The sequence below is a fragment of the Ambystoma mexicanum genome, chromosome 11, assembly GCF_040938575.1.
Source record: "Ambystoma mexicanum isolate Mex_15411 chromosome 11, UKY_AmexF1_1, whole genome shotgun sequence".
In the NCBI taxonomy this organism is placed as follows: domain Eukaryota; kingdom Metazoa; phylum Chordata; class Amphibia; order Caudata; family Ambystomatidae; genus Ambystoma; species Ambystoma mexicanum.
The window spans coordinates 397,304,743-397,329,558 of record NC_090934.1 but is presented as its reverse complement, the minus strand read 5'-3'; the positions used below and the strand labels follow the sequence as shown (position 1 = coordinate 397,329,558).

At 47.5% G+C, this 24,816-nt stretch overlaps 1 protein-coding gene across 2 annotated transcripts in view; it reads left to right on the top strand.

Annotated features, from left to right (window-relative positions):
• NR1H3 (nuclear receptor subfamily 1 group H member 3) overlaps positions 1–24,816 on the top strand; it is a 608,088-nt gene that overhangs the window by 248,958 nt on the left and 334,314 nt on the right. For both annotated transcript variants that reach the window (XM_069623157.1, XM_069623158.1), the window contains 2 exons: positions 9,276–9,358; positions 14,507–14,734. In XM_069623157.1, coding sequence (XP_069479258.1) covers positions 9,316–9,358; positions 14,507–14,734 — 271 coding nt within the window. In that variant the 5' untranslated portion in view covers positions 9,276–9,315. The remainder of the gene's footprint in view (positions 1–9,275; positions 9,359–14,506; positions 14,735–24,816) is intronic.

Genomic DNA, 24,816 nt, shown 5'->3' with positions numbered 1-24,816 from the left:
TCTTTTGCTATAAACTCCCCGAGCTCCTGAAAAGTTGTGGCTCAGGCCATAGGGGCATATGACAGCTTGCCTGTTTGTCCCTCCAGGGGATTGCCTGCACCGACGACGTCCAAGGGTAGTGCACATCACCAGGCTTTAAATCTCATTCCTCCAGCCAATGGACACAATTCCTCAGATCAGCAATGCACTTGTATGCATTGGTGGTTGGTTTGGGACAATCTGGTAAAAGGTTGTTCTAGCACTAACCACCCTCCCCTCCTGTGTTGGCAACAGATCCAAGCAGTTGGTAAGGGAAACTGCCATTGCTTCCTCCAGTGCTCAGATCAGACATCCGAGGGGCAGCATTTCTCCAAATGAAGTTAAAAAAAAAAAAGTGATATGCACTGCCATCTTGTGTTTTGCTATTGTTCTTCATCTCAAGCAGACCTGGAGGGTGAGGGGTGCCTTGTCTCAATAAATAAATTCTTAGCAGTCGCTCTGAGCACTTGAAAGAAGGATAATTTGTTATTGCTGTTAGTAGGTCACATCCTGCGGGACATAGAACACGAATGTGAAACCCATTCTCACTGGCTGGCTGTTTTAAGAATTTGTCATTGCTTTGGTTCTCTAGCACTTGATCTTTTTGCTTCCCAATACAATGGCAAAGATCCCAGGCTCTGCCCCTGGTTGATGGGTCCTTCAGCAGGAGGGTAGATGCATCTTCTTCCCTTCTGTGGCCCAAGGGGATCTTGTTTGCCTTTCTTCATTTTCACCCATTACGGCCCTGCTCTTTAAAATCGAGAAGGGCAATCGTTGTCTCTTTTTGAGTTACAAAGCTCCGTTTTCTTGTGCTCAGGTGGATGGCAGGAGAGCAGGAGTGGATCCTTCCCAAGATTCCTGGTTCTTTAAATTTCCCATATCTCCTGGACTCAAGTTCGAGTCCTCTTCCCCTATCCGTTTGGATGTTGGAAGGAGGAGTCTCTAGTGCCAAGGTTTAACCATATATTTGGCATCGAAAGTCGAGCAATCCGTCAGGCCTTTAACACTGCGTGCCTATGCTAGAAAGTGGTCCGCCTTTCAGTCATGGTGTCAAAGTTCTGTCGTCTTTCAATTGTGTGCTGTTTGATTCTTAAAAAGTCTTTGTATTGATACTGCATGTGAGAAACATTTCCAAGATTAAGCAATATTGGTCCCTGTCACTTCATAGGTTTGAATTTGCCCATCCCCTAGTTAATGAGATTCTAGAAGCCTTGGACTTACCACAAGTTGTGTAAGCTTTTTTTTAACACCCTCACCTTTCAAAATAAGGCTGATTTTCTTAACTTGCAAACCACTATTTTTGGTGGCAATAACTTCAGCTCACTGTCAGAGCACTGCTGTTATTCCTGCTCACATATTTTCTGAATAGGCTTATTTTCAGGACTACGCCTTACTTATAGTGCTCTTAGATTTTCATGGGAACCTATAGATTGTCTCTCCTGCTGTATTCCCTTCCTCTTCTTCTGTGGAGGAGTGCCTTTATCTACCTCGAGGTACGCCCTTGAGCAGATGGCTATAATCTGCATTCTTTGAGGCTTACTCCTGGTCCCACATTCCTCTTTCCGTTCTGCACGGTAGGTCTGCAAGGAGTGCAACCATGCCACTGGCAGGGGCAAAGGGAATCCCTCTGCAGCATGTTTGTAGAGCAGCTACATGGGCCTCTTGTCACGGGTTTATTTGTCATTATTTTAGCCAGACTACGAGCTATTCAGATATAATTTTAAAGGATTACTTGATTTCTGTCCCCTCTCTCCCTTTGAAGTTTGCAGCACTCCACACATCGGGTTGTATTTTTGTAAGCAGTACTTGAGCAAATGTTTATACAATGTCCCTTGATAGTTATTTATAGGAATGTGATGGGTACTTGGGGTACGGTGAGAATTCACTTTTTGTGAGGTAATAGCCATGACTCTAGTACAGAGCACACCACGGCTATCATAGCAGCGTTCGTGTGCCCTTTTCCGTGAAACTGAAGGACCAGCCAATTTAGCTAAGGGTCCGGCTGGCCGTGAAAAACAAAAACGAGGCCAAGTTAATTTTCATTGCATTGATATCTTTGCACCTCACCTTATTACGAATTAAGGGGCATATCTCCAAATAATTGATAACAAGCATTAGCATACTTGAATGCATTGGATACAAAAAGGCGCAAAACCTACAAGGGAAATGGGAATTAGCCCGTGTGTTATGACTAAACATGACCACAATCTACTGAACTGTACTTCACCTATGTGGTACAATAAACCAGGCAAAGTTCTAACAGAACGAAAAAGATCCCAAAACAACTAGACAAGCAGTCAATTACCCTCCTGAGGAACCAATACAAAACCATTGGAGAAACGCGTGTCGAGGGAATTAGGAAACAAGTACTCTAAAAGGACATTTCGAGGGGATTGGGTCCTCCGATGTATTCCATATCTATGACAGGTAATGTCCACAGCTGTGCTGCTTTGGAAAATCTTTGGCGTCTGTGTCCTGCGTCGATGACGTCGATGCGCCGTCCCCGAGGACCTCCTCCAACGGCCGACGTCACCCGATGTGATAAGTGGGACGCACGACGCCCATAGCCTCAGTTCCGTTTTTTCCGCGAACGTGTTCGCTTCGTGAATCTCGGTACGCCTCGACTCGTTGGAGTTTGCTGTTTTCGATTCTCGGTTCGTGGAACCTGTTTGGTTTTTTGTGAAGACCTGTTCGTGGCGATGTCTACTTCGTCTTCAACCCCGCGTCCGGGCTTCAAGAAATGCGGGGACTGTGGGTCCAAGATGTCGGTCACAGACTCGCACAATGTCTGCCTCTGGTGCCTCGGAGAGGCCCACGATACGGACGACTGTGTCGACTGCCAGTCGCTCACGGCAAAGTCCTTGCGGGAACGCAAGAAGAAGCTGTCGGTAGGCCGGGTGTCTAAGCCCTGGAAGTCGAGGTCTGTGGGGCTTTCGACGGATGACTCGAGGGGCGACTCTCTTCGTCATCGTCGGAAGTCCAGTGGGTCTCCTTCCAGGAGTCGGTCTCGCCACTCCTCCGCCTCTTCGAGGCATTCCCGGAAGCGCCGGCATAGGTCGCCTTCCCCGTCCTCTTCCGAGGACTCCGCCCATTGGCGGGTCGCTTATCCCTCCATGCAAGCGACACCGGAGGAAATGGCTTCCTTCGGGAAGCAGATGCTAGCGATTCTTGAATCACAGGGCACCGGTCCGTCCGCGCCTCCGAGTGGGGTCGGTCGGCCCCGGTCGAGAGACACCGCTCGTACGCCTTCGGGCTCGGGTGGTCAGCACGGCTCGCGGAAGAGGTCCCGCTCGGACAAGGGTAGCCGTTCTCGCCATGCCCGTTCCAGGTCCCGGTCCTCGACGCGCTGGAGACCGCATGATCCTGTGCCGTCTTTGAAGAAGACGTCGACTGCTGTGGCGCCGAGGTCGTCGACGATTTCTCTCGAGGCTCCGCCTCCGAGGGGGTCGTCGACACCGTCGGCGCCTAGGTCGTCGAGGGACATGCTCGGAGCTCCGGCTTCGAGGCCTGTGTCGACACCGCTGATGCTGGCGGCACTGCAGCTGACATCGACACCGATTCGCTCGACGTCGACGCCTTTTCTGTCGACGACGCCGCCGACTTGTTCGGCGCCCTCGACGCCTTTGGAGGCGGTGGTGGAGGGGCCCCGTGGCACAGGGTTTGCCCCTAGAAAGGCTCTGGCTAAGGTCAGGCACTGCTTTGGTCCCCAGAGGTCTTCCTCTCCCCGCCTGGAGTACATTTCAGAGGGTGATGAAGGCTCTGATGACGGCTTGGTTCCGTTTACGGTTCCAGATGAGCTTATCTCGGGCCATAGCCAATTTGATGACCTGAGGCAGTCACTGCATGATGCCAGTGGACTGGACACCTCTCCGGAGGTGGAGTTTTGTAGGCCGGAGCCTGGCACTCATGCTGATTCTTCATATCGGTGCCTTATGTCTCGGGTCACCGAGTACTTAGGTTGGTCAGCTCCCCCAGGGGAGTTCGTTCGGGATGATCTCACGGACATCCTTGATCTCAGTCCACCCAATGACCCGGTTTTGCCGTTTCATATGGCTCTGCAGAGAAGGATGGCGGCGGCTTGGACTGCTCTGGAGAGTCTCCTGGCAGTGGGCAAGTCTTTGTCGCGAAAATACCATCCAGCCAGTAGCGACCCCTGCTACTTGTCCAGGCACTCCACTCCGGAGAGTTTGGTGCAGGCGGCTATGGCCCCGGCAAAGCAGGCATCGTATCCTACCATCCCTCCGGATAGGGACGACAAACGTTTTGACGGCTGGGCGAAGAAAGTGTTTAATTCGGGGGGTATGGCGCTTCAGGCGGCCAACTTCATATGTACTTTGTCTCGTTTCACACACACTCTGTGGAACTGTGTTGCATTAGCGGCTGAACATATTCCCGAAGGGGTCGAACAGGATGGTTTCCTTGCTATGGTTCAGGATGGCAAGAATGCCATGTGTGAGGCCGTTCAGTCGGGTTTGGACGTGGCAGATTGTGTCAGCCAGTCCATGGCGGCGAGCACCGTAATGTGCAGGTTTGCATGGTTGCGGAAGTCTGGGTTCGCTCCTGATGTGCAGTCCCGGCTCCTTAACATGCCCTTTGACAGTGAACACCTTTTTGGCAGCAAGGCTGACGAGAGCCTTGAGAGGTTGCAGACCTCCAAAGCTGCAGTGAAGTCGTTGGGCGCTACAGTTCGCCAACCTCCGCCTTTTCGTCCTAGGGGACAGCAATGGAGGGGAGGTTCCTTTTGCTATTACTCGTCCTTCAGTAAAGCGAGGGGAGCTAGCAGTCAAAGAGGCCATCGTAAGAGTGCCAGAGGTGAAAACAAAGGTACTCGAGGTGCCAAGGCCGCTCGGGCAGTTGCCTCTTTGCCCTCAGGCAACGCCGCATCCGCTACCACTCAGTCATGAGGCCAGGTCCCATGGTTCGCCGGTTGGGGGAAGGCTGGCGCAGCATCTTGTAGAGTGGCAAGCCATTACTTTGGATGTGTGGGTTCTGGAGATCATAACCCACGGCTACTGTCTTCCTTTTCGGCAGAGGCCTCAAGACAATCCACCAGGGAACCTCTCTTTGAAGTGTTCGGATCTGCTCCTTGCGCAGGAAATTCAAGCCCTGCTGGAGAAAGGCGCCATAGAACTGGTGCCTGTAGCGGAGAGGAACAAGGGATGGTATTCCCCTTATTTTTTGATCTCGAAGAAATACGGGGGATTGAGACCCATCATGGACTTGCGCGGTTTGAACAAACTCCTCAGGAAGGACAAGTTCAAGATGGTGACTCTTTCTCAAGTCCTCCAGGCCCTTCAACTTCAGGACTGGTTGGTGTCTCTCGACCTCAAGCATGCTTACTTCCATGTGCCGATCCATCCCAAGCACAAGAAGTACCTGAGGTTCGCGGTTGGCGACTCGCACTTTCAGTTTCGGGTCCTGCCGTTCGGATTGACCTCCGCCCCGAGGGTTTTCACCAAGCTCATGGTGGTGGTGGCAGCGCATCTCAGGAAAGGGGGGATTCACGTCTACCCCTACCTGGACGATTGGTTGATCAGGGGGAGCTCTCCCGAGCAAGTCCTGGATCATCTGTCCGTCACCTGCCACTCCCTTCACAGGCTGTGCTTCTCCCTCAATTTAAAGAAGTCCCATTTGACACCAACGCAGCGGCTCCAGTACATCGGAGCAGTGCTTGACACGTCCCTGGGGCAGTGTTTTCCTCCTCAGGTGAGGGCTCTTCACATTCAGTAGATGGTGAACAAGTTTCAATTTGCCCAGGATCTCCCAGCGTCCGAGTTCTTGAGACTGCTCGGCCTCATGCCATCCTGCATTCTTCTGGTGCCAGAGGCTTGTCTGCGGATGAAATCTTTGCAGTGGGCACTCAAGCTCAAGTGGTCTCAGTCCTCCAGCAGGCTGTCGGACCCTGTTCAGGTGCCGCCCTCGGTAGCCCGGGACCTTCTGTGGTGGTCCGTCGAGGGCAATCTGATGAAGGGGGCCCCATTTTGGCTGCCCTGGCCGGAGGTGACGATCGTTACGGACGCATCCCTCAAAGGATGCGGTGCTCATGCCAACGAGTTGACAGTCAGCGTTCGTTGGTCTCCGTCGGAGTCCAGACTCCATATCAATCTGTTGGAGCTGAGGGCCGTCAGGCTAGCCCTGAAGGCTTTTCTGCCGACTGTGCGTGGAAAGAGTGTCCTGATTCTAACGGACAACACGGTGGCCATGCACTACCTCAACAAAAAAGGGGGGGCAGGGTCACTTCCACTGTGCAGAGAGGCGATGCAGCTCGAGTTCTGGGCCATCCAGCAGGAAGTTTCAATCTCGGCAGTTCATCTGGCCGAAGACGAAAACGAGACGGCGGACGCTCTGAGCAGGCAGAGCACGATCTCTCACGAGTGGCAGCGGGCTCCGGAGATTCTCCTGGAGATCTTCGCCCTTTGGGGGACCCCTCAAGTGGATCTCTTCGCCTCCAGTGTCAACCGGAAGTGCGAAAGGTTTTGCTTGCGGGAATTTCCTCCAAAAGGAGCCTTAGGAGTTTGTGGTGGAGTGGTCATTCCCACTGCTGTACGCGTTTCCTCCAGTCCCCGTCATCCCGCAAGTGCTGCAGAGGTTACGGAGGTCGGTTCCCGGATGATCCTCATTGCCCCGGCGTGGGCCCGGAGGACGTGGTACCCGGACCTTCTAGACTTGTCCCTCTGCCCTCCACGTCGTCTTCCCTACCAAGACGATCTGCTCTCACGGGAGGGGGGGGTCAGGTTCTCCATCCAGAGGTCAGATCCCTCAATCTTCACGCTTGGCTTCTGAAAGGTTGAGGTATAAGGATTGGGACCTCCCTGAAGACGTGATGGAGGTGTTGCTCTCGGCCAGGCGGCCGCCAACTAAGTCTCTGTACCGTTGCCGTTGGAGAAAGTTCTGCGACTGGTGCAGAGTTCAGAATGTGGATCCTTTTGAATGTGACATTCCCATGGTTCTGTCTTTTTTCTGCTTTCTTTGGCCCACAGGGGCTTGCAAGTGGGGACCATTAAAGGTTACCTGGCGGCGCTGTCCATATTTAAGCGCTCATCTGAAGAGTGTTCCTATTTTAAAATTCCTTTAATTTCACAGTTTTTGAAAGGGCTCACTAATGTGTTCCCTCCGTCACCTGTTCTGGTGCCAGGTTGGGATTTGAACCTTGTTCTTAAGTTTCTTATGGGTGCTCCGTTTTAGCCGTTACATTCTTGCCCTTTGAGGCTGTTAACTCTGAAAACTGTATTTTTGTTTGTGGTTACTTCCGCTCGCAGAGTGAGTGAGTTACAGGCACTTTCATTTAAGCCACCCTTCACTGTGTTTCATAAGGACAGGATTGTCCTTAGAGTTCGTCCTTCTTTTCTTCCGAAGGTGGTTTCGGAATTTCATTTGAGCCAGAAGGTTGTTCTTCTGGCATTCTATCCTCCTCTGCATCCTGGTAAGGAAGAGGAGAGGCTCCATAGGCTTGATCCTAGGAGAGCTTTAAGCTTTTATATTTCGCGCATGTCCCGGGTCAGAGTGGACGATCAACTTTTCATTGCTTACGCTGGAAAGCGTTTGGGACAAGCTGTGACGAAACAGACTTTGTCTCGTTGGATTATTTTAGCTATCTCCGAGTGTTACCACTTGGCGGGTAAGGATCCTCCGGCTGGCTTGCGGGCCCATTCTACCAGGGGAGTGGCTGCGTCTACTGCCCTGCAGAGGGGAGTTCCTATTCGTCACATCTGTGATGCAGCCACCTGGGCTTCAGTACATACTTTTGTACGTCACTACGCCCTCGATTCCATCAGAGGGCAAGATCTGGCCTTTGGCAAGGCAGTTCTCTATTCCGCAATTTGATTGGGCATGCTAAATTTGTATTCTAAATTCTTTCCCACCTCCTTGCTTGGTACTGCTTTGGGAGTCTGTCATAGATATGGAATACGTCGGAGGACCCAATCCCCTCGAAGAACAAGTTACTTTCTTACCTGGTAACGTTCTTTCGATGGGATGGTCCGACGTCGTATTCCATATCGCTCCCTCCCTGCCTTCCCCACTGCAGAATTTCTTTTGCGATTGCAGCTTGCGTTCCGCAAGGCCTTGTGTGTCTGACTGGCAGAAAACTGGTGGCACACGTTCTGGGGAAAAAACTATAACTGAGGCTATGGGCGTCGTGCGTCCTACTTATCACATCGGGTGACGTCGGCCATCGGAGGAGGTCCTCGGGGACGGCGCATCGACGTCATCGACGCAGGACGCACACGCCAAAGATTTTCTGAAGCAGCACAGCTGTGGACATTACCTGTCATAGATATGGAATACGTCGTCGGACCATCCCATCGAAAGAACATTACCAGGTAAGAAAGTAACTTGTTCTTCGAAGAAGCAATACTAAGGACCCCAATCTTGTGGGTACAAGCAACACCAAGGACCTTTTTTGTGAAGCAACACGAAGGATCCCAATTTTGGTTCAAGTTACCAAAGCAAATTTAACCAAGAGGACACATATGATATGAGGACCTTCCTGTGAAGCAACATCAAGGACTCTCATTTGGACTCAAAGTATTAATGAATATTCAATCGAAACAATGATTGAGAAAACACTTTTTGCTTTTCAAAATTAATGAATACTCAACTAAAGAGTGATTATTGTGCAAAACGTATACATCAATAAAAATCAATTTATACACATATTGTACATCTGCATGTTATTCAAAAACCTTTGGAATCTGTAGGCGCAACACAAAAGGTAATATATTCATCTTCACTCTGACTAATATTACTCTTCATCTCATTCCTTAAAGTGCTCCCTCCCGATCATGTGACTCTTAAATTCGCTATGCCTTTTTAGTTTTGGTTTGGACAGGATAAACTGGGAGGGGGGTCCTTTCAAAGTGGAAAGTTGCACTAAAATGGTATCCTCTTAAACCTATTATTTTAAAGAGGATAGGATGTATTAAAAAAATGTGATGGGTCTGTCGTAGGTTGCAGACATCCTTCACTAAGTAAGCCATGTGACAAGGAAGAATAAGACATTTCCTGCATCTTGGACCTAATAAGTGATAATATTTATCTGAATTTTGTGCCTTTCTCTTTGCAGGAGTAAGTCCTGTCTCTAGTTCTTGTATTTCTTGTACCTTGCTCAGGTTGAGCTCTGAACTGCTGTTGGCCTCTCTGGAGTAGGGAGCTCTTACTCCTCTTTTGTATTCTGAGTATTTACTGAGGTTAAACATTGCTATCTGTTGATCTCCTGTTGAAAGAGTAACTCTCTCCTCTGTCTCTTCCCTTAACAGGCATGAGGGCCCATCCTGTGTGACTGGGGCTGCGCGGAAAATGTCCACACTCTCTGTCACTAATGTCAGCCATTTTGGACAAGGTGAGAAAATGTTGACCCGGGCAGGTTCATACAGTACAAATGTGAAAGCTCCATCCACAGCATGATGCTGCAGGGGGCAAGGAGCAGAGGCAAAGCCCCAATGTGAGACCTCTCAGGGATGGATATGGGAGATGCAAATTGGAAGGCTGGAAGGCAGTGCGTTGGTAGCTGGCGAGCAAAAGGAATGGTTATCCTATTGCGTTCTTCGATAAGTTCTTATCATAGCACTCTAATACACTCTTTTTTTGTTGTAATTAGGTGAGTGGCAGATACCAAATCCATCTGTTCGACAGGTCGTACCCGATATTTCTATTTTACGGGGGTCTGTGATGTATCGGGGTACTCATCATGTAAAAAACATAAAGAATCACAGACCTCCTCCTACTCCTGCATATCAACTGATTTTCAATACCGAGTTCTCACCCAGAAGTTAGTAACACATGAACTTATTAGTGACCAAAGCTACATTTTTTGATGATTTTGAACAGGAAAACATATTTTATTCTTTACTATTTTTTTAGTGCGTGTTTATCACAAAATCTTTTCTTTTTCTTATTTATATAAAACACATAAAACATGTGTCATATGATACAATCACATTAGACACATATATTTCTACATACATAAAATCTGGGTTTATAAACAAAACAAAACAACTAATTACAGTGAATCAGAGGGTGCTGACTCCTTTGATTTCCAGATGTAACTATTTTAACACTTCTTACATCAAATAGCTCAAAATGAAATGTCAGAGTGAAAAACACTTTCTTTGTTATCTATGGATGGTGCTTGCTACGGTTACAGGTCATTTGGTTGAAAATAAATGGTTGACAGGACAAATGGTCGACACAATTTGGTCGAAAGACAAATGGTCGAATTTTTTTTTTTTTTTTGTAGTTTCACTTTTTTTTTGGGGCGGGGTCCCCCTTTTTTTGCTAAAAAACCCTTTTTTTTCCTAAACGAAAACCTGCATAATATATATATAAATTAAAAAAAAATTCGACCATTTGTCTTTCGACCAAATTGCGTCGACCATTTGTCTGTCTACCAAATGACTGGACAGCGCTTGCTACCCATCACCTCTAGGGTTTTAATTAGCAATAGATGTAATTGCAAGGGTAATGTCGACGTGCGTTTCGGCCCACATGGTAGAGATAGACTGCATCCAACCTTGGTCTTCTCTTTATTAGTACCGGGCCTTCATCAGGACAAGAATAAATGGCCTTTTGGGATCTTTAGTCTTCTAAACCCAGTAGTGCTTCTAGTCTACAACATTACAAACAAAAATAAAATAAATTAGATAAAAGAAGGGGTCTAAGGTTGGTCAATACAGCTCTTATTCAATCGAGCATGTGTGGGCGATAACTTGATAGAGGTCCACTCACCTTATTATGGTGGAAAAAGCAGGGACAGGATACTTCATTTACACGTCATGCAAAATGATCTGTGAGGAAGGGTCCTGTTGGGTCAAATCACAAACAGTCCTACTTATACCCTTAGGTTCTTGTATATTTGTCCAAGGGGTTAGCAAATCAAATATGAATGAAAAGTTATAATCATGGAGAATGATGTTCATACCTTCTCTGGGGGAGGCTAGTGTTTACGTAGTGCGAGTCTACTCCATGTTGCGGTATTGCTGCATGCTGTGCGCAATTTGTATTGGCACAGGTGGCCAAGGTGGAGTATTACTTAAATCTGCCTGGTCCTGCAAAAAGCAAAGGCCATCGTTGTTTTTTGCAATATCGCAATGACTATACATACTTTTGGCATTATTTCGAATGGTGCCAAGGTAAGTATGGAATGCAGAATGAGGGGAAGAAAACCTTTTATTTTGCTTGTGCAGTAACTTCACATATACGTCCATCCTCATGGTGGGCTGATATTAGTACATAAGTGCCAGAGCTCGTAAGGGCCCTGTTTCTATTCATAATTCCGCACTGTACCATTCTCGCTCATAGTCGGACTTCACCTCTCACAACTTCAATGTTCCGTCCGGCCAGTTGCTGCTACGGAACGCGGACGCGAAGCTCGGTCCAAGTGTTCTTTGAAATCGAGCACAGATTATTCTCGTAGCTTTAGGAGTTTCAGCTGTGTTTTCTATAAGAACCCGCCGCGGACGCCAAAGCATTGTCACCGCGGCTCGATTACTACAGTTAAATTAGTTCTTTCCCATATCATATTACGGCGGAAGTGTCAGTTCGTTGATTATTATTTTAATGTCCTCTTTTTAGCTTCATGAATAGGACCACTCAGATAGAGACTGCGAATTAGCTCCCGAACATTAAAATAATCAACGAACGGACCCTTCCGCGTAATATGATATTGGAAAGAACTAATTTAACTGTAGTAATCGATCCGCATGAAGTTTTTCTTTCCCTTTGAATAGTAATGTGGGTTTGAACATTATGTGGTAGTCCTTCGTTTGTCTCACGGTCCACAATATTCGATCAGCTGAAACAGCGGACATTTGAAAGTAAGGTTTGAGCTGCGGTGGCAATGCTTTCGTGTCCGCGGTGGGTTCTTAGAGCACACGGCTGAAACTCCTAAAGCTACGAGAATAATCTGTGCTCGTTTTCAGAACACTTGGACCGATTATCGCATTTGCGTTCCGTAGCAGCAACCGGCCGGACAGAACATTGAAGTTGTGAGAGGTGAGCTCCGCCTATGAGCGAGAATGGTACTGTGCAAGATTATGAATAGAGACGGGGCCCTTACGAGCTCTGGCACTTATGTACTAATATCATTCCACCATGAGGATGGACTTATATGTGAAGTTACTGCACAAGCAAAATAAAAGGCTTTCTTCCCCTCATTCTGTATTCCATACTTACCTCGGCACCATTCAAAATAATGCCAAAAGAATGTATAGTCATTGCGATATTGCAAAAAAAAACTATGGTCTTTGTTTTTGCAGGACCGGGCAGATTTAAGAAATACACCACCTCGGCCGCCTGTGCCAGTACAAATTGCGCACTGCATACCGCAACACCGCAACATTGAGTAGACCTCTCACACTACGAAAACACTAGCCCCCCAGAGAAGGTATGAATATCATTCTCTGTGATTATAACTTTTCATTCATATCTTATTTGCCAACCCCTTGGTCAAATATACAAGAACCTAAGGGAATAAGTAGGACTGTTTGTGATTTGACCCAACAGGACCCTTTGTCACAGAACATTCTTCGTGACGTGTAAATGAAGTATTCTGTCCCTGCTTTGTCCACCATAATAAGGTGAGTGGACCTCCACCAAGTTATCGCCCACACATGCTCGATTGAATAAGGGCTGTATTGACCAACCGTAGACCCCTATTTTATATAATTTATTTTTGTTTTTAATGTTGTAGACTAGAAGCACTACTGGGTTTAGAAGACTTAAGATCCCAAAAGACCATTTATTCTTGTCCTGATGAAGGCTCGGTACTAAAGACCAAGGTTGGATGCGGTCTATCTCTACCAAATGGGCCAAAACGCACTGCGTCGACATTACCCTTACAATTACATCAATTGCTAATTAAAACCCTAGAGGTGATGGGTAGCAAGCACCGTCCATAGATAACAAAGTGTTTTTCACTCTGACATTTCATTTTGAGCTATTTGATGTAATAAGTGATGAAATAGTTGCCTCTGGAAATCAAAGGAGTCAGCACCCTCTTATTCACTGTAACTGGTTGATTTGTTTTGTTATATAAACCCAGATTTCATGTATGTAGAAGTATGTGTCTAACGTGATTGAATCGTATGACACATGTTTTATGTGTTTTTATATAAATAAGAAAAAGAAAAGATTTTGTGATAAACAGGCACTAAAAATGAGTAAAGAATAAAACATGTTTTACTGTTCAAAATCATAAAAAATGGAGGTTTGGTCACTAAGAAGTTCATGTGTTACTAACTTCTGGGTGAGAACTTGGTATTGAAAATCAGTTGATATGCAGGAGTAGGAGGGAGATACCAAATCCAGAAATGGATTATGTTGATGGCCGACGCTTGCTGTTGTAGCAGTACATATATCTCTAGTTCATTGGTTTGTTCAGTGGTAGTATATTTGGTTCAGTGGTTGGGTATGTTTGGAGGAGTCGTTGGGTGCTGGTTCTTGGTTAAGCAGTGAGCAGAGTTTGGCTCAGTTAATGGTGACTTCAGGAGCTCTGTCCTTGGCTCGGTGAATGGTTGGTTGACTGGTTAGACACTTGTTTAAATGGCTAGGTTAATAAGTAGTTGGGTTAGTGTTTGGATGCTTGACTCGGTGAGTTGTTGCATAATAATTGGCCTATTCAGTCACTTTTTCGGTTGGTGTGGTTGTCTGTCTTATTTAGCAGTTTGCTGTGATTATGTATTCTAATTGACATTTGGTTAGGTGCTAATTAGATGATGGTAAAGCAATTGGTTGCCTGGTTCATTGGCTGGGTGGGAGGATGGATGCTTTGATGTGTTTTACAGTAAGTAGATGGATCACTGGTTAGGTAGTTGGTTGGATGTTGGTTTCAATGAGGGCATCATGTGAGTGGTAACGTTTTGGATTTGTGAAAAGTTGAGGGGTTGGCCAAGTGAAGGAGTAAGTTAGTGTTTGTGAATATTTCTCAGTCTCCAGGTTTTTGCTGGGGAATGATTTGAGGTTTGGAGGGGTTCTTAGAGTGGCCACCACTTGTTTAGTAGTTTGCAGTTTATTAGGTGTTTTATTATCCCTCTGCCTCTTGCCCCCACCCACATCCCTTCTTGCTGATTAACATGTGTCTTACTCCCCCTTTCCCCTCATATCTCCTTTGCAGCTTCATTTACCCCCACAGACCTCACTCTTTTCCTCTCCCTAATAATACCTCACTCACATCTGATACCTCAATCCCTCCCATTGTCGCATACATTGCTTGCCCCATCATGCTGCATTGCTTTCATTCTTGCCTGACATACCATCTCTGCGTACTTGGCTCGCACAGTTGTCCCACTGTCTGTAACCTTCATCTTCTCATGCCTCCTTCCTCTGACTCATCCTACTCAACTCCACCCCTTCATGTTTTCATCATTCTTAAAACCTTCCACAAGATCGACAATCTCTCCCCTTTCACAGTCGACTTTTTCTAGCGTCTAGTTTTTTGTTATTGCCCTTGTGTGTGTTGCTTCTTGAATTCAGTGTCTTCTCTTTTTTCTAGGCAGTAGCCATCACTTCCTGCCCACTGCACAGCCCCTGCAGGACACGAGTACCCAGGACCCTGACAATGACTATTGCCTGCTCCGGGATGTTCCATCACCGGCATGTGAGGGCCCTAGCAGCGTGCTCTCAATTGCCCTACCAGTTGAGGATCACAGGAGAACAGCAGAGAATATGTCTGAGAAGGATGACGACTCAGCAGTCTCGCTGTACAGCCCAGAACCTGCTGGTAACCAAGCTTTGTGTACTAGTGAATTGTGCCTGGTGCAACTTTCAAACTGCATGAATCCATCTTCACTGCGCACTATGATGCCAGCTCAGTATTTGTGGCCCCCAGCTGTTTTCTCTCTGGCAGCTGCTCTAGCTGATTGGAAAATACTCAGTGTGCTTTGTTTTTTAATCAATGCTAGGAGTGCCGTTTGGAACAGAAATAACGAACGTAGGAAATAAAACAGATGATGGAGCAGTCCCTGGGTAGAGTGTTTTCAGAAAAGATATCTTATTGAGAGTTAATCGGGACAAAGACTAGGGTACAGAAAAATAAGATCAGCAATGCAGGCCTAGTGCCATGGCATAATCTAATATACATAACTACATTTGGTACATCCATGTGGGGACCTAGTAAGGAGGGATAGCCTGGGGCCCAGTTGGGGGCTGAGAGGGAGGTGCCATTTCATTGGCTAAGTGGAGCTTAAGTGTGGTCATGAGCCGTTGCACACATGGGCTGGCCTTGATGTCCGTGGCAAGAGCATTGCAGTGGATGGGGGGGCAAGTAAGGAAAAGGGGTGGAAGTGGGAGGAGGTGCAGGGGGAGTGAGGGACAGAGGCTGAAAAGGGAGGAGGAACATAGAGTTGGAGTGGAAGAGTACAAACATGTGGTCAGCAAGGTGAAATGGGGCAAGGCGATCAATAGAAAGGTTTTGTAGAAAAGGAGGAGGAAGTTGGAGAGAGTGATTCTGCATGGAGAGCTTTATAACATGGTGATGGAATGTAGAGATCGGGGGTTGTGGTAGGTTGTAGAGGATGCATCTTGATTACTTTGTTTGATGGGAGAGAAAGAGTAGATGGGAAGACCAAGAAAGTAGGTTCAATCAGTTATCAAGGTTTCCTAGCACAAGTGTAGAGATGTAAAGTTTTGGCTGATTGGTTATGAGGGGGCAGAGATGAGGGGGCAGAGGTTTCTAATATTAAGAAGGTTAACTCTTGCAGCCATGGTAGTAATTAGCTTCTGGAGGTTCAGGTTGCTGTCACAAACACCCCAAAGTTGCAAACCTTGGGTGAAGGCATGAGGATGAAAACAGGGAAGGTCCTAGGCATTGGGATTGTAGGATTGGCATTGGAGGTGTGAGGAGTTTAGCATTAGGCAGTATAATGGTTGCTAGTGACAAAGGCAGCTTCTTTGAGTTTTCAGTCGGTTTCTCCAGGCATTTAAAAGCACAATTGATGAACATATATATGCAATAAATACCCACTAGGACAGCAAATATCAATACACCATGTATTATGGAGGTTCCTAGTAAGCCAATATAACTAATAAACCCGGACCAAAGGAGCCACCCTGTCTGTGTTCTCTGTGTACTATGGCCCCAGCTTTTCTGATGCGGGAAATTGATGTTGAGATTTTCACCCTAATTTGGGATATAAATGTACTGCATTCGGAACCCGTAACAGCTTGAACATCAATTTTAAAGGCCAGGATAGTGTCTAGGGACCTTCTGTTTTGCATTACCAGGGCGCGTATATAGCCCACTGCTCTGGATCAATGAAAGAGACATTGGGCCTCATTGCGAGTTTGGAGGTAGCCATGCCGCTTTTAGTGGCATGGCAACCCTCAAACTGGGTTCCGGGTCCAGAAAATAGGGAATTACAGGGCCATGCCAACTTTGGCAAGCCCGGTAATTCCCATTCGCGGGACCGGGACCCGGTACATCCCCATTCGAGCCCCCATAGGGCTCAATGGGAATGGGGAGGATGCTAACAATGGGCCGTTAACGACGGGCCCGTTGTTAGCATCCTGGTCTGCTAACGGGTCCCGCTCTGCACGTCTGGTCTGACCAGGCGTGAAGAGTGGGACCTACTAGCAGACCTTGTAATGGGACGTCCCGGAATGAACGGTGCCGGCCCATTACCGGCACCATTCATTCCGCGGCCGCACTCATTGTAATGAGGCCCATTGTAATGATATTTGCCACTTTCTCCAGCAATGGTGACAATTTTAGGATCTCATCACGATTCAGTTTTACACCTACTTCTGGAATTATGTATCCCCTGATATAAATGAAACTCTCCCAACCAGACTGTTTAATTTCTTGCAGGAGGTAACAATTTAGAGGAATACCTTCTAACGGGAAGAATATATCCCATACAAAAACTTCCATTCCAAACCATACATAACCAGCCATAAGCAGTGGTCCTACAAACAAAACAAATACACGTGAAATAGCATAATCAGAGTTTACAAGTAAAAACCTTTTGTCAAAAGAAAAAGTAACATTGTTTTTTAAATTATTTTTCAACTGACGGTTACATGTTTACAACACCAATATTCATTACAATATCATGTATAAGAGACAGTATATGGCAAGCGATACCTTGTGTGTCATTGCATATATGGATATATAATGCTTATTTATCCCTCCTCCTCACTCTCTTCGTCACTTCTATCTGCCAAGTAACTCTGTAAAGGTGCCTATATGTCCTTAGGCCTGCAAGAAGATGAGATGCTCATTACAAAGCTTTCTTCACATTCATACGTGTAGATCAAGTCTCTGAGCCACATTTGGATGGTCAGGATCTCCTTTGCCTTCCAGTATTGTGAGAATGTTCCGTTTGGCAACTGCCCCGGCCACAGAAAAAAGTTGTTGCGTTTTAATCGGGACTTTCCCTATATCATCTAGTAGATATTTCAATGGGGTAACTGGTATCTGTATGTCTAGTATGTCCATAGGTTTAGCCGCTACTTTATCCCAAAATTCTGTAATTGGATGGCATTCCCAAAACATATGAATTGTGTCTGCCTCTGGGGCTCTGCATTTGGGGAGTAATAGTTCTGATCTGTCTGACCATATTTAGCCAGTCTACTTGGTGTTATATGTAAGTGGTTTAGAAGTTTGAACTGTATTAGCCTGAAGTTGCCACACAGAGAGATAGTCTTGGGGAACTGGCAATATCTCGCCCATTGTGTGTCCTCTATGGTAATGACAGGTCTTTCTCCCATTTGGACTTCATTGTGTTCTGAGTAGGAGCATGTAGTTGGGCCGCATTGTACAGTGTGGATATGCCACCCCTGAATTCATTTAGTTGCATAATAGTGGAAAGAAATGGATGTATGGTAGGGGCAGCTGGGAAGGACTCCTGTTTGTTCCTACAGGCCGCCTTTAAGCGCTGATATTGTAATGCTGTGGTAAGGTTGGTTCCTATCTTCTCCTGTGCCTCTACTAAAGTTACAAATCTCCCATCCGTGAACAGGTTCCTCACTCGCATCTCCATTCCCGGGTCCTACCTCTTTTGCAAGGTCGTGTCCAATGAGGATGACCGATCTGGATGATGCCATAAGGGGGTGTGTGGCCAATATGGATCAGCACATCCCACTTTCTTGAACAGCGCCATCCATGCTCGCATCGTGCTGGAGACCGGGTCTACCCCCTCCTTGCTTTATTTATATTTGCCGAATATCAAGGACTGCATGTTCATGGGAGCTGCTGCAAATTTTTCTGCTTGGATGTGTGCATATTGTTCTGAGTTAGGGAACCAATATTTCGCAAAGTGCGCTTGCGCCGCATGGTAGTACAATAGGAAGTCCGGGGCGGCTAAGCCACCTGTGTCGAAGCGTTTGCATATTTTGTGCCAACTAATCCTAACCATTCCCCCACCCTATATGAAAGTGGAGGCGAGTTTTTGGAGTTGATCCAAAAAGGGTTGCTCAGGCCAGATCGGGAAATTACAAAAAAGGTATAACAGTTTGCTGTACAGTGAGATCGGCAGTTTATTCCAGACCCCCAGTTTGGGCTCGGAGTATCAAGAAGGGTGCATAGTTCAGGTCATATAGGGTCTGTTTGTCTGTGGCCATTATAATGTCTAGGTATCAGGCCGAACTTGGGCACCATTGGAACAGCGCTGTGGCTTCCGATTCTGCCGTTCCGGGCATAAGTGGGATGATCTCGGACGTGGAGTGCTTGATTTTCTTCCTCAGAACTTCGCAAATGTGTGGATTTACTACATTATTGGAGGGATATTTCGTTGGGGGTCTCTTAGTTATAACATGGTCTCGTCAGCGTATAAAGAAATAAGCTATGGGGGACCCTTAATGCGAATACCCTGCCATGAATGTTTGTGTCGCAGGCACGCTGCCATACCCTCGATGGTTAGAGCAAATATAAGAGGAGACACAGGGCAGCCCTGGCAAGTACCTCTGTGTAGTGCAAACTGAAGGGGATATTGTTTTGTTTGTTTCCGCTCTTGGATCCCTGTAAAGTACCTGGATGAATCTCAGAAAACCTGGCTCAAAACCCAGCCTACGTAAGATGTCATTCATATATTCCCAAGAGACAGAGTCAAAAGTCTTTTCAGCATCGAGGACTACAGCGATAGATCTAGCTTTTGGGTCCAGTTGCGAGCTTATGGCGAAGAATATGTGCATGTTTAGGGCTGTGGAGCGTGTGGGGACAAAACCAGATTGATCAGGATGTACCAGGGTGTTCATATGTGGCAGTAGACGGTTAGCAATCAATTTGGCAAATATTTTAGTGTCCCGAGTTGATTAGGGATAGCGGGCGGTATGAGGCTGGGTCGTGTGGTGGTTTTTGCAGTTTCAGGAGTACAGATTTCAGAGCTTCCCTCATTGTGCCTGGAAGCACGCCTACAGCTAGGGATTCCTCCCACACTTCAAGTAAAGTAGGGGCTATCTCTGCGTTGAATATTTTATACTAGTCTGTCGGGACCTGAATCTTTACCTGCCGTTAAGTCTTTGATTGCTTGCATTATTTCTTCCGCTGTAAGGGGGAGATCAAACTATTCCCTTCCTTCCCTTTCCAGTCGGGGCAATGGGAATGAAGCGAGGTATTGGTCGATCTCTTCTGGTGTGACTTGGTCAATGTTTGCATGTAGCATGGAATAAAAATTCCTAAATATCTCATTATCTTTTGTGGTCCAGTGTGTACTGCCCCCTTGGGCCCGCATACCCCCGTTATAAGATTGGTGTCATGCTCAGCCTTAATTAGGTTTGCCATTAATTTAGCTGCCTGGTTTCCTTCTCCTTATCTTCGTACTCGAGTGGGGAGTATGGTATACTTCCTTACGTTCTGCCAGGGCTCTACATTTCGAGAGTTGGGTTTGCAGTGGTCTAAGAGTTTCAGTACCGGGGTAAGTGTGTATGCCAAATGAAGAGATTTTAAGGTGTCATCTGTGTGATCTAGTTCCCTCCTTAGTTTGTGCATTACTCCCACTGATGATATCAAGTGTCCCCCCAGCCAAACTTTGAATGACTCCCAAATGGGGTCCAGTGTTCTCACCTAACCGTTGTTTTGTTGGAAGAATTCAGTTATTTCATTCCTCAATGGCTCTATCATTGATTCATCTTTTTAATATCGCCGGGGACATGCGCCAGCTTCTCATTTGTCGGTTGCAAGTGGAGAAGGACTGGCGAGTGGTCCGACAGTGTGTGCGGTAGTATGTGGCATTCATGTGTTTGTGGGCCTAGTTCGGGAGAGCATAGCCAGTAATCAGTCCTCGATCTAGAGTTATGTATATGGGAATGGAAAGTGTATTCGTCTTGTGTTGGGTGGGGGTTTCCCGCCATATATCTATGAGGGGGAGAGTGGACATGTAGAAGTCTGGAGAGCCTAGGTTCGGGCCGTAAATATTCACTAGGATCTATTCTTGGTTGTCAACCACTCCCCATCGGATTACATATCTTCCCTCCTCATCTATTTTGGACCGACGATGAACAAGGGTCATGACCCCCCTAGATTACGACAAGTAGTTGGTCCCAACCCAAATCAGGCCCCATTTCGGGCAAAATTGGCCGTCACCTTCTGAGTTGCGTGAGTTTCTTATAGCAGGAGGACATCTACTTTGTCTATGAACATATGCAAGAATCTTCCTGCATTTGATGGGGTTAGCCAATCCCCTAATGTTCCACGCTAGGAGTCTGAGTGATTGGCCTCGCCCGGGTATGGGCATTACTTGGCTCTCAGACTCACCAGTTCTGGTTCAGTGTTCCTGTAAACTCTCCCATCGAACATGCATCCGTCAGCTTTTTTATTTAAACCAACTTACTCCCCCATATAACCGTTACACAACATACAGGGCAACCGGCCCTCTCCCTCCCTTTTATGCCACCCTCCCCATCCCCCCCAACTGGACGGTGTATACCCAACTTTGTAATGCAAAACCTACAACTTTGGGTGGTAGCGTTCCTCCAGATCTAACCCTGGCCATCCCGGCCGCGATAGGGAGCCGATGTTGAGTTTCCGTGCGGTTTGAGCGGAATTTGGGGAGCTGGGTTTATGCCAGCCATCCAGTCTTCTCACGAGGCGTCTTGAAGGCGAGGGTTATTGGACTTCGTAGTTGGAGGTGCCGGAATGTTGTGTTCTATGTAGGACATAGCCTCCTCCAGTGTTTCAAAAAAGTGGGCTGTCCCATGTTGCAGGCAGAGTTTTGCGGGGAATAACATAGCATATGGGATAGATCTGACCTTTAGAGCCTTCTTCACCTGGTCGAATGTAAGTCTTGCCGCCTGAACTCCACTCGAGAAACCGGGGTATATGTTTATCCGCATTGAGTCGAATGTCGGTGTTCCCTTCTCCCGGGCCAGGCGCAGGATCAAATCTCTGTCTCTGTAGTTTAGGAGCCGCGCTATGACTGGGCGCGGTGAGGCCCCTGGCTTAGGCAGAGGGGCTAGCGATCTGTGAGCGCTTTCTACCAGGAACTGCTGGGAAAATTCGGCATCTGGGAATAACCTACGTAGTGTCTCTTCCATGAAGATTTCCATTGGCTTGTTGAAGGTTTTTTCTGCCAGCCCCACCAAACGGATATTATTTCTGCAGGATCTGGATTCCAAATGGTTGCACTTGGATTGGGGTCCTTTCACATATCTTTTAATGTTTTGGATCTCCTTGCTGTGTGTCTCGGAGGTGTTCTCCAGAGTACCGACTCTCGCCTCCGTAACCCTGGAGTTCACCTTCTGCATGTCCGCTCTGAGTGAGGCAATGTTGTTGCCTATCTCGTCCAGTCTGTTGTTCACAGTAGCAAACCCAGCCTGCATCGCTGCCATATATGGGTCTATTGGATTCTCTGCTTGCCTTAGGTTGGGTGCCGGTGTAGAACTCGAAGCGTCCGTGCCTTCTTCGGCAGCGGAATTGCTTCTAAACGCATCCATGGGGCCTGTCTTGGTGCCCTTTGCCCCACGTGGCATTCCTGTGGTCAAGGAGTGGAATAATTTAGTTGCGTCCTTTCTGTGGTTTACAAATGTGGTTGCTGCTGTGTGCTCTTTCGGTATATATTTGTATGCGGCCTTCTTAGGCTTCCGGTATTCAGGAGGGATCTGATAAGTGCGGTACTTCCAATCTCGTGTGTGTTCAGGCGGTGCAGGTCTCCAGCGGGTTGAGCATTTGTTTTTGTGGCTCTGCGTGCTCCCTCGGCTCAATTTTGTGTTATTTGGCAGTAGCGAGCAGTGAGCCCGCATATGCCGTGTGTAGGTGTTGGGGGGAGATCAGAGAACTCTGTGTTTGCAGCCCTCTGCTTCTCTCTTACTGCTGTGATGCGTGTGCGTGAGTTTTCTGGGCAGACCCGCAGGGATCCTTTCTTTCACGTGCAGGCTCTGCTGTGATGTCGGGAGGCTCTGCTGTGATGTCGGGATGCGGTCTCCGTGCCGTCTTGACTCTCACGCTGCATACGTGTCGTAGAGCCTAGTATGTATCCTTGAAGCCTCCAGTCAGGGTTTGGGCTGTCTGTCCGAGCTCCTTCTCCGAATCAGGTAACTTGTATGGGGCATCAGCAGATGGGCGTGCAGCTTACGCCACTATGGCGGCTTCGCAGTTTCTCCCTGTGTATCTCTCTGGGTGATCCAGTCAGTGTGGGCTGTGGTCATGTTAGCTGCTTTTTCGTTAGGGTCACGTTTATTCTGCTTGTGTGACAGTGTGATTACCCTGTGTTCTGTCTGCCCTCAGCTGTGCCGACTGTGTCACTTTCTCCTCTGTAACTCGCATGCCCGTCCCTCACACTGTAAGTGGGTTTCTGCGGGTTCTGTTGTAAATGTTGGTGGGGTCGGTGTGGCCTCGGGCTGCCGGCAGGCTCCAATCAGGTGGTTCGGGTGCACTGTCTCCCCGACCAGTGCAGGTCATGGGGCTTGATGTCAAGTGTTTCACGGGGCTGGCCGAGGCGCGTTCTTGCTCGTAATCTTTCCCTCGAAGTCTCAGGATTTCACAGTCGTCTGCCACAGGTGCTCCGGTGTATTTTTCTGCGTTCTGCTGCCCAAAAGGACGCTCAGGACCGCAGGATGGGCTTTAAAGGATTTATTTCATGGCACAGCTCTGAACCTAAACAGCCATCTTAGATGGCATCCAATAGCACCCATCCCCCCCCGAAAAAGTTACATTGTTAATAACCACACTACTGCTAGTGGATAAGAGGGCGCGCCCATGAACAGAGAACCCCGGTTAGTGTAGCAAAGAAGGCCTAGTGCAGGAGAGGATATTGCAGCAAGTTTCTTCTGAAGCTTTTCTAAAGGGGAAAGTTCGGAGGGCTTGAAAACCCCATCTGTAAATAATGGCTGGAGCACAGCTCATGACGTTTGATTGCAGAAACTAGTAAGATCGCTGCAGCCATCACCCCAGTTACAAGGAACCAGAGCTACAGCAACACCTGAAGTTAGGTAGGGTGACCAGAAGTCCCGGTTTTCCCGGGACAGTCCTGGGAAATCGCCCGGGGTCCTGGGAGTTTTTTAATTTTATAAATCCCGGTATTGGAAGGGTTGATGGCTACAGTCCCGGTTTTTGCCAGGATCTGATTTCGAAAATCCCGAAATCTGGCCTGACGCGACTCTTCCTCCCCCTTCCACTTTCCCCGGCCGCTCTCCTCAAATGTGCCAGTGAGCAAGCACCCCCCCCCCCCCCCCGGCAACAGGCCAGCGACATAGAAGTAGGACAACATTTGTATTTTGGTTTACTTTAGTCCTACTTCTATGTCTATGGCATGTCAAAGTTTTATTTTATTTTATCTGGTCACCCTAAGTTAGGACACGTGGGTGACCGACACATACGCAGCAATCAGCATTTGGACTGCAGGCCTAGTGCCATGTAGCATTTAGGAAGGTTTTTTTACTTTCAATTTAAGGGTGGGAATAAGGGCCTTGCATCTTTGTGGCAGGAAAAAATTGAAGGCTTCGATGGTTAAATAAGACAGCAAGAGAAAACAAAATGTTTGCTCACAGTTGTCAATATATTCTTTTGGCTGAAAAATGTCTTGATTTCTTGATGTTGAATGTCAGATACAGATCAAAATGCAGTTAGTTCTAACATGTTTTCAAAGAGATGATCTAATAAATATAGAACCCGCAACAGGACCTTGGTCTCCCCGTTGATTTCAATATTTGCCTATAGGAGTCAGAGTTCTGGTGGTTTCCCAGGTTTGGGGATCACCACTATAGATGCCTTCCTGCGGTCAGTGGGGAGTTGCCCTTTCTTTTCACTTTGTAAGAACATGCGGTGCATGTGACCTATAACTGGTTCTCTCAATCGTATCCAGGTTTCCACAGGAAAGCCGTTCGGTCCCAGGGTTTTGCCGGATTGGAGCTGGGGCAGTGCAGCTGCCACCTCCCCCTCTGTAAGTTCGGCCTCAAGTTCACATGTCTATTGTTCCGAAAGTCGGGGGATCGTGATTGAGTCGAGAAAGTGCAAGCCCCCCCCCCTCCCTGTTTCCACTGCTATTGCATTGGGGGAGTAGAGGTCTTTGTAAATGCCTCTGCGATCGATCTCTGAGTCCTCCGTCGCTAACTCTCTGCCAGTCTCCTGTATGGCCTGTACATACCCCTTGTTCCGGTCTCACCTTTCCAGCCAGGCTAACGTTTTCCCGGCTTTGTGGCCCGTTTCGTGTATCTGGCTATGTACTGTCCTGTGGGCTGTCCTCGCGTTGTCCTTGAGTTGTCTAATGCCACATTCTGGGACTGCTCTCTTGAATGATTCTTTTTAATCGGCACTTTCTGACAGTGAGACTGCCCTACCTGCCAAAGCTGTCTGCTTAGCCCCTGCTGGAGCATAAGGATAACCCTGAACCGATGATGAAGCTGCGGGTCTAGCCTCACGGTCGCTGCATA